This window comes from Lolium rigidum, chromosome 5 (assembly GCF_022539505.1).
Source record: "Lolium rigidum isolate FL_2022 chromosome 5, APGP_CSIRO_Lrig_0.1, whole genome shotgun sequence".
Lineage (NCBI taxonomy): Eukaryota > Viridiplantae > Streptophyta > Magnoliopsida > Poales > Poaceae > Lolium > Lolium rigidum.
In genome coordinates, this window is record NC_061512.1 from 86,409,306 (window position 1) to 86,418,993 (window position 9,688).

Genomic DNA, 9,688 nt, shown 5'->3' on the forward strand with positions numbered 1-9,688 from the left:
GGCATGGCACACGGATCCATGGACAGCCGAGGCGTGAGAGGCTTTGCCCGGAAGGAACAAGTCACAGGGTCACGCCGCTGTCATTCACATACTAGCCAGCCAGCTATGGCTAGCAACGCTGCGCACGAGCCACACGGCGGAGCGGCAGGCCAGCTCATTACATGCACCCTTGTGCCTAGGCAAGATGGCATTCCATTGCACATGACAGAGAGAGAGAGAGAGAGAGAGAGAGAGGGGGAGAAGTCACCTAAAAGGAGAAATGGACAATGCACACGCGAAAAGGACTTGTCGCATTTACTTGACATTCCCATAGAGTTGCTCTTTTCTTTGGAGGCCCAGCAAAAGACAAGTAGCGATTCCATCTCTGCTACAAGTGGTACTAGTATCACAGTTTGGGCATGCACGCATGTGTTGACAAACATTTGGAGTTTTTCGAATACTAGCAGTGGTAACAAAATTTTCCTAGCTACCGGCAGCTGGGAGAGAGAAGCATGCAGGCAGGCGGGCAGCTACTTACACTTGTACTGGTCGCAGGTAATCATGCAAAAAAACTAGCACGGTGGTAGTACTAGCAGTGTGTATGAGTTTATAATACGTATCGGACTAGGTATTTAGAGGGTGCTACCGAGCTCGCTCCGTATGTAGCGGCTACGGCGAGGTGGCGGCGGCCGGGTCGACGCAGGTGGCGACGGCGACGGCGAGCGGGTAGGGGAAGGAGTTGGCGTACTCGAACGACAGCGTCTCCCCGGCCAGGAGCGGCTGGCCGTCGTTGATGAGGCAGTCGTCGCGCGCGAGGCGGCGGAACTTGCGCGGGTCCACCAGGGTGACGGAGCTGAACCAGCCGCAGCGCACGTGGATGCCGGCGATGGCGCAGTCGCCGGCCGAGCACCGGTTCATGACGTCCACCGTGTACGCCGGCACACCGCTGGGCAGCGTCGTCCCGCGACCCTGGTAGATGGCGATGTCGTCGGCGCCGGCGCACCCGTCGTCCACGCGGTGAGGCCGGACAGTGCCTGCAACTGCAAAGAAAAGGAGAGGAGGTGGTCCCCGTGTGTCATTCACGGGTTGGTGCGTAGGACAGAATGAAGGAAATGTGAGAGATAGATGGCGAGCTTCCTGCTAGTAGCAGTAGTACTATAGTAGACAACCAAAACAAAAGAGAGGGGAGGGAGATGGGTCCACGGCTGGGCTGGGTGCAGACGCTGGTCGGAGAAAGAAGGACTCTGGGCCCCGCGAGGCGGCCAGAGCACCGTTGACCGTACGATCGGCGGATCGGAGGGTGGGCTCTTGCGTTTTGAATTTTGATAAGACAGACGGGGATGCTTCATTAATTACCTGCCGGGCGGAGGACCTTGCGGGGAAGGACGGCGCGAGGTAGTGCCGGGTGCGGAGGAGCCGCCGAGGGGGCGGGCATGGGAGCGGCGAGCGGCGGCGCGCGCGTCGGCGAGAATCCTGCAGCGACACACGGGAGCCGGAAACACCGTTAGCCTCGGAACTCGAGCGTGTGCTACAGTGTATACTAGGCCCACCATCACCATGGATGGAAAAAAACAAGAGGATTTTTGCGACAAGCAAAATGACCAGGTAGGAAGAAGAATCACAACAGAATAATAATAAAGGAAACAAAATCAACAACAAGCAGAATCCCGAACCCTCAACCAAAAAAAAACATGGAGAAGCCTTGTTTGGTTGAGGAGGAGTTTTGTTTCGTATCGCAAACTTGGAAAGTAAAGCCAACACGAAGATCTTTGGAGTTTCCAAAGCAAAAAACGGAAGGATCTTATTAAAATCACTCGGAAACCGCACGCACGGAGCACGTCGTTGCAGCATTAGGGATCGATCTCAAAACAAAAAACGCAGATGAGGAGGAGGAAATTAGTTTGTTAAGAGGCATGAGAAGATCCAAGCCCTGCGGCTAGCACGTACGTGGAGAAGGTGGGAGGCAAGGTACCTGCGTGGTCGGAGGCGGATGCGAGAGAGACGGGGACGAGCGCGGCGAGCAGCAGCACGACGGCCCACGCCGACGACGTAGCCCTCATCTCGCCGAGACCCTGCCTGCCTGCGGTACCAGAGAAAATCACGATACAGATCTAGGGACTCGAGATGAAAACCAGATACTAGTAAGACGGAGAGAGCAACCAAGGTGCTAAGAGGTGGACGGGGTGGAGGAGAAATAGCAAGCAGCGACAGAGACCGCACTCGCCATGGCCGCCCTCCGCCACGCGCTCGTCGCCGGAGACAAAACCACGCGCGCGCGCGCACGTAGGCGCGCTGCGGCGCCACGGGATGGGTAGGGAGGGGAGGATGGAGACGGGGAGGGCGGCGCGTGCGTACCTTACCTAGCTGGAGATGGACGGCGTGGTGTTGGGCCGGCGCTGAGGAGGGCACGCGCGCGGCTGCTGCTTCGGTCGCTGGCGTGGCCGGCCGGTAGTACGTGCGGAGGAAGAGGAGGAGCAGTAGCCTGGCCGAAATCTCTCTTGCACGTGCGGCCGTGGAAGGGAATGTGGGTAGATGATACGAGACGAGACGAGACGAGAGTGGTGTCCGTCCCCTGCAGGCTGCTGCACCCAGATTAAGAAGCATGGATATGGAGGGCTTGGGTTTGGGCCGGGCTGTGGGCTGTGGGCCTTGGTGCCTACTGTACAATGGGAGGAGGGGACCCGACTCCGACACAGATCGAAAGCGATCCGGTCTGCCTCAGTTCTGGTCATGCCAAAGTGTGGCGGGGGGTTGGCCTGTCCAAAAGCTCTGCGCATTTTTGGCACCTTTGCTGCCCATCTTTTCCACGACTAGTTTTTCTTCCCTTGCCCTCTCTTTTGTTGTCTTCCTACGCTCTTCCAACTGGAGCTGAGCCGGGATTCAAGGGCTGGCTATGGGCGACCGACCGCCGTCCGCGCCCAGGGCACCCTTGCCGTCCGCGCCCAGAGCACCCCCGCCGGAACATACACCGGCGCCGAGGTCCTTCGGATCTAGGTTCTTCTCACGGCGGAGCTAAAATTTTGGGCCCCTTACTAAGGAACCGTTTGGTTGTCTGGGTCTAATTCGTGGCTCATTGGCGCAGCGGTGCAATCACATTTGTGCATCCACAACGAATCACGGGCTGGAAATGGCCTATTGTTTGGTTGGTCAGACTGCATCAGCTAGGCAAAAAAAGACTTTCTATTTGTGTGCCTGCAACCAAGCCTAAATCTCGATGGAGATGATATTAGGTCTGTTTGGTACCATCCAGGCATGCCTAAGGTTATCTCTTCTCTACGACGGGTAGACTTACCATGCTTTCATCTTCCATCACACATAAATCACAGTTTATAATAGTTGCAAACTTACTTACCATAGTAGTTCACGAAATCAGCCATAGCTACTACGAATGCCCTAGCTACTATGAATTGCAGTTTATCATAAGGGGATCGTTCAACATACGGGGATCAAAAAAGGGTTCGAGAAACATGGATCATAGGGAGGTTCTTCTTCTTCACTTCTTCTTCTTCACTTCTTCAATTCTTCACTTCTTCACTTCTTCTCAGATGGTGGTGTTGCCTTTGGCTTCCCACATTGCGTCTGCCCACTCTTGCCTCTTCACTTTCCAGGCATCATTGTCGCCTGCGTCCACGCCATGGCCGGTCTCTACTTCATCAAAGGTGACAACCTCTTCGAAGAACTCATCCTCGTCTCAACCTAGGATCCAGTTGTGAAGAATGCAGCAATCAATGACCAGTTTTACCTGAGTGTCAAACGTGTGGAACGGTTTCTGGTCAAGGACCTTGAACCTGTTCTTCAATGCAGCAAAGGCCCTCTCAATGGTGACTCTACGGCTTGAGTGTCTGAGATTAAACAACTCTCTCGCATTCAGAGGTCGGTGCTTCGCAGAGAACTCGTTGAGGTGGTACCTTGTTTTCATGAAGGGAGGTAGAATTCTAGCTCGGCATGCATATCCAGCATCTCCACGGTAGAACTTACCGTCAGGGATTTGCAACCCATCAGGCCTTGACAAGCTGTCGGCCAGGATGCTCGCATCACGAGCTGACCCTCCCACCCTGCAAGCACGTAGGTAAACCTCATATCAAAATCCACAGCTGCTAGCACGTTTTGGTTGTTGTAGTGCTTCCTCCCGCGGAATGTTGCAGACATTGATCTCGATAACTTTGTAGTGACATGAGTACCATCAATAGCCCCAATGCAATCCTGTAAAAAAAAATAGCACACTGTCAACACCCGGATTTTTAGGTCCAGATGCCTATTATGCCATACATCGCAATCCCAGGAATAGTGTTGTTGCGAGACATAATAGTTGAATATCATAGAGTCATCATTTATTACAACACATAATCGTCTTACAAAGGTGGATCACCTGATCCAATATTACAATAATAGTTGATCTATCGATCAACGAACATCACAAATAGCGGAAGCGAAGTAGTAGTGGCTATCTAATCCACGAGGCCAACGCTTGACGTCAGGAGTAGTCCTAGTTGTCGTAGACGTGCTACTGTCCATCTTCCTTGTACTGCGGTTCTCCTTCAAAGTCTGGCCATTTGAATAGCCAGGGACAAAGCCATGAGTACTTTTAAAGTACTCGCAAACTAATACTAAGGTAAGTACTTATCAATTTTTGTAAGGGGTGCTAAGCTCTAAGTTTATTTGCATAAAGCCAATTTTAGTTCACAAACATTTAGTAAAAGCCTCCTCATTTGCTAACTAACTCAAGTGGGAACATTAGTGTCATTCCCACAACTCCGTTGTGATTCAAGCCAAATTCAACATTCACCTTTCAAATGCAAAATCACAAGTCATATGTCACATTTTTGAAAATGGTCCGATGACGGAACAAGTATGGCCTTTCCAACCGTCCTTAACCGTGGACGCGGCTATTCGAATAGGTTTACACTCTGCAGAGGTTGTACGCTTGTGCCACAACTTTTGATTACACCCGTCGGGGTAACCCCGAGTAATCGTAACTCAGTACGCGGATCATCAACCAAAACCTTTCACTTACATTTCCTAGTATAGGTACCTCTCCCCATGAGCTTGGCCTCCCGGTGAAGACCAAGCTCGTCAACCCGGGAACCGCACGGGGCTTGGGCCGGACATTCACCTCATCTTTAACGTCGTTTCTTTTGTGGTGGAGGCAGCTTTCGGCATAACCCCGATGACGCTTGTTTAGAGGGAACCCATACTAAGACACATAAACTTCCAGTTAAGCCCTACCCATAATCGGGTATTGTGGGGGTACTTGTAAATTGGAATGGTATCGCATCCGAACCCAACCATCAGTTTTGTAAAATTCACCAAGTCATTCACAAGTCATATTCACCTTCAAAATCTTTCAATAGAATGACTCATCATTCCAAGGTTTTTAAAGTCATTTCATTTCCCAAGTTCCCAACTAGAGTAGTCACTTTTATTTATTTAGCAATAGCAACTAGTCATGAGGGGTGCTATCTAGCTTTGTTTGCTTTAGGCTAAATTTGATGCTCTTGTTCTATTCTAGCCTAAGTGAATCATAAATCAAAAGTAAGCTTTGAAAAAAAAACAATAAGCAAAATAATTGCAAGGTAAAAACATGGGATAGGTTTATTGGACATAAAAATAAATGGGGATGGTGCCTTGCTCTTGTAGAGCTTTGCACTTGGGACTTTGCAAGAGTGTTAGCTTGCCTTGGTTGGTGTATTGATCAAAATGTTCCTCCTTCTTCTTCGTAGATGTTCTCGTCGTCCCCTTCGTAGCCTTCGGCACTAGCGTCTATAAATACGAATACGGGTATACAATCACCACACAAGTTCAAGAGCTATAAAAAGCACACACATAAATCACACCAACTATTCTAGCATTATCACATTGTCATCATGTGGGTTGATATGGTTTTATTCTTAAGAAAAATAATTTCCTCTCATTATATATGTAAATGATAGTTTCCTTTTAATTCTTGAGGAATAATTTCCTCTCATTGAATCTTCTTAAGATTTAATTTCTCAAACCATCACACATGAATTTATGTTGACCTAAGTCAACCATTCATCATCATCATTTGAGAAAATGATTTAAATGAGGTAGAGATACCTCATACCATTTAATAATGCCTATTATGATTTAAAATCTCCAAGTATTTCATGTGAGAGTATTTGACCAGGGGTTCAAACTTCATATGAAAGTACTTGGGACAAGATTTAAATGAAGTGAAACACCTCATATAATTTACACAAGTTAAACTAGCATCACACATTACTATTAAGTGGGTAAATGTGTTGTTTTCTTATTTAGGAAAAATAATTTCCTCTCATACTAAATAAGGTTTACTTTTAATTACTTAGAGAAATAATTTCCTCTCATTTTCTTATTAAGATTTAATTTCTCTTATGAATAATATATGACCTAGGTTGACCAAGGTCAACCTCTTCACACTTATCATTTAAGAAATGATTTAAATGAGGTGAACACCTCATACCTTTTAATCCTAACATGGTAAAGATTTAATATCATCAACAATTCATGTGAGACCTAAATGACCTGAGTCTCTACCTCATTTTGAATTGTTCATGACAGGATTTAAATGAGAGAAACACTCCCATAAGATTTAATAATTTGTTGGGACAATTTAAATGCTACTATGGCAAACATTTAATATTCTTAAGTGAGCAAAATATGAGACCAAGCAACAAGGGTCATCACATTACTTCATACAACTTGAGAAGATGATTTAAATGAGGTGCTATACCTCATAGATTTGACCCCTAATGGTGAACATAATTTAAATGAGATGGTGCACCTCATGCATTTTAATAACACCTAATAATGATTTAATATCATCAACTAATTCAATATGAGATTTAGCTAACCATGGTATCTACCTCAGGTTGAATTAGTTGAGACAAGATTTAAATGAGAGGGAAGCTCTCATACATTTTAATAAATTATCTTGCCCAATTTTCAATGATCTAGAACTAGCCATAGGGCCAATCTTTAAACTAGGCCATGATCATGTAAAGCAACTATGTCATATTTTTATATATTCTAGTAGATAATGTGACATGTGATTTTTGAGAGTTGGAATTATCTTAAAAGCACTTTTCTATAATTTTTAATAATTATTTGAAGTGGAAAAAGGCCATGCCTTGTTATTTTTGTCACATTTATTCTACAACATATTTTGATTTGAATCCAGTGTGGTTGGATGGGGCCTTTCATGAGCTTTCTAAATATATAAAATTTGTAAAATTTGGCTCAGTAGATTTGTCCCTATTAAATTTTGAAACTAGCATCAGATTGCAAATTAACTGAAAAAGAAATTAACAAAGTTTGAATTCAAACGGGGGCGGGAAACTTAAACGGGCCGGCCCAGCTTCGCTGGCGATGCGGGCGGGCCGCCTGACAGTGGGGTCCACTGTCAGTTTCTTTTAAAATCACCGAACCGGTACGTGAATGGGGGCCGTGGGATTTAAGGAGATCGGACGGCCTCGGTTCATCCTCGTCGGAGACGAGCTCCGGCGGGAGCAAACCCTACCGGCGGCCAGGAGGGTCCAGGGAGGGGCCTTACCGTGGTCCAGAGGGGTCAGCGAGGCGGGCTATCGGCGTTGGAGACGACGGTGGTGCCGACGGTGGTCGCGGCAGTTCCAATGGTGGCCGCAATCGATGGCGCCGTTGCTGGGGTACGGCGGGGCGCCGGCGAGCAATTGGGGCTAGCTAGGGCACAATGTGAGGAGGGAGATGGTCGAGGGGCGTCAGAGGAGGTAGGGGAGGCGACTGGTGTGGAGTTTGGAGGCGGGAGCGTCGGCTTTTATAGGGGCGAGGCAAGGCCGAGGCGGAGCGGGCAGGTTGATGGTGGCGTCGCCGTTCCAGGGCGTTGAAGGGGCAACGAATGGGCGAGGTGTGTTCCTGGGGTCACGGTGATCACGACGCGCATCCAGGCGAGGTCAGGGGTGGTCAGGAGCAGGCGGCACGTCACCGTGTACCGGCGGACCGTGGCGGACGGTCGTCGTCCGTGGACGACGGCGACAGGGCGTGCGCGTACAAGCGGCGTTGTCCGTGAGGTAGGCCGACGTCGAGGTGAGGCTGCAGGTGAAAGGAGAGGTCGAGGGGAGCACTGAGTCGACGGGGCACGGCGGCGTCTTGTCGCGTCCAGGGATGTCACCGTGCGTGTCCTGGCGCGCGTGGGCGTCTCTGGGCGTGGTCTGGGCGCACGGCTGCTGGCGTGTGCATGCGTCGGTTTGACCAAGGGAGGGCAAGGGCTGGTCCAGGAGAGGTAGAGGGACGTCCAGGACATGGAGGTGCAGTGCTGAGACGACCAGAGGGGGAAGTGACAAGGTGATGGCATGGTGAGCACGGGCAAGTGTTGTTTTGGGTCATGGTGACCAAGAGAGAGGGGTGCAGTGGCTGGTACTGGTGCCCAGGGGTGTGGTGAGTCTCCAGAGCAGTAGGGATGGTCAGGGTTGGACCTGGTCCAAACCAATTTTCAGTATGGGCACAAATATAGGTGCTGCCCACAAGGTGTTTGTGAAAATGTCCGAAAGAGAAAAGTTTTTCAAATTTTGAAAATTCCTTTGGTGGATCTCATTCATATATTCATAGGGATGGAATGGTGGTGGTGGTCAATTTGGTGTTGTTTTGCAAGTTTTCAAAAAGTGGATCTTCTTCTCTTGGTTTCAAAGTCCCTACTTGTCACATCTCTACTGGTCAACCTAGTCAAAGTTAGGTATGGTGGTCAACATGAAAGTTGTTCACTTTGACAAGGTCTTGGATTACATGGTCATAGTTGACCAAGTTTGGTTGAAGAAAATTCAAAGCCAGAGGGGTAAAGAGGGGATCATGTTAAAAATCACACAAATGACCATCATCACATGTGAGATGGTTTTGAGATTTCCTTTGATTTGATTCTTGTTTCTTTGATGCAATTGTGTTTGTTTATCATATATAAGGGTTTTACAAACAATAGATCAAGCAATGGTGGCCTTGGTTGAAGATTTGCAAATTTGGCTAAGTGTATGTGAGTGAATTTTGGGGATTTTCTCCCTATTTGATTTCTCCCCATTTGAGTTGACTTTTGTTGACTCTAATGTGATTCTTATTAGTTTAGAAACATTTTCAAACCATTGAATCCATTTCAAAAGGTCTTGATCAAAGATTTGCAAAATTGGCCATAACACATAAGAGGTGAGGTTCAAATTTTATTATTTTTGTAAATCGTTCCCCTTGCTTTACTTGGACATGGGTTAGGGTCAATTTAGTGTTATATTAGGTTGAGAGATGGGTTCACATCATTTGGTCAAGATTTTAAGTCATAGGTCAAAGTTGGGTGAAATGGCTATGTGTCACATATGCCACTATGCATATGTGGCATTTGATTTTCAATTTGAATTGGCTTGACCCAATTTATGTTGTTTAGTGTTGAAATGGCATATGGAAGTGATCCAACCATTCACACAAGTCCTAGGGTCAATCTTCTCAAATTCACAAATTTGCACTTTTCTCTCATATGCCTCTATGGCATTTTTAGTTTCTTTTTATTTTCTTTGGAAACCACTTGGATTTGGTTTGATAAGTACTAGGTAAGGTGTATGAAGCTTTTCCAATTCTCTAAATAAAGTGTAAAGGTTTTGGGTAAAGTTTTATAAATATAGCCCTAGGCACATATGCCTCTTTCTTATTTAATTTCCTTTTATTTTAATTTAACTAGGGTGGTGAAAAGAGGGGTGAG

General features: G+C 47.5%; 1 protein-coding gene across 1 annotated transcript; it reads right to left on the reverse strand.

Annotated features, from left to right (window-relative positions):
• Positions 1-278: 278 nt before the first annotated feature.
• Positions 279-4,128, reverse strand: LOC124656175 (TPD1 protein homolog 1A). The gene is made up of 4 exons (XM_047194967.1): positions 4,026-4,128; positions 1,952-2,059; positions 1,336-1,452; positions 279-1,019 (listed from the first exon to the last, which is right to left on the reverse strand). Exons 1-4 carry the CDS (start codon positions 4,126-4,128, stop codon positions 649-651), a joined length of 699 nt encoding a protein of 232 aa, XP_047050923.1. The 3' UTR covers positions 279-648.
• Between the last annotated feature and the right edge of the window lie 5,560 nt (positions 4,129-9,688).

Coding starts and splice junctions, on each gene's coding strand:
- LOC124656175 (XM_047194967.1), bottom strand. CDS start 4,128: ATGTCTGCAACATTCCGCGGGAGGAAGCACTACAACAACCAAAACGTG. Junction 2,060..4,025: donor CGTGCTTGCAGGGTGGGAGG/GTCAGCTCGTGA, acceptor CTGGTACCGCAG/GCAGGCAGGGTCTCGGCGAG. Junction 1,020..1,335: donor CAAGGTCCTCCGCCCGGCAG/GTAATTAATGAA, acceptor TTTTCTTTGCAG/TTGCAGGCACTGTCCGGCCT.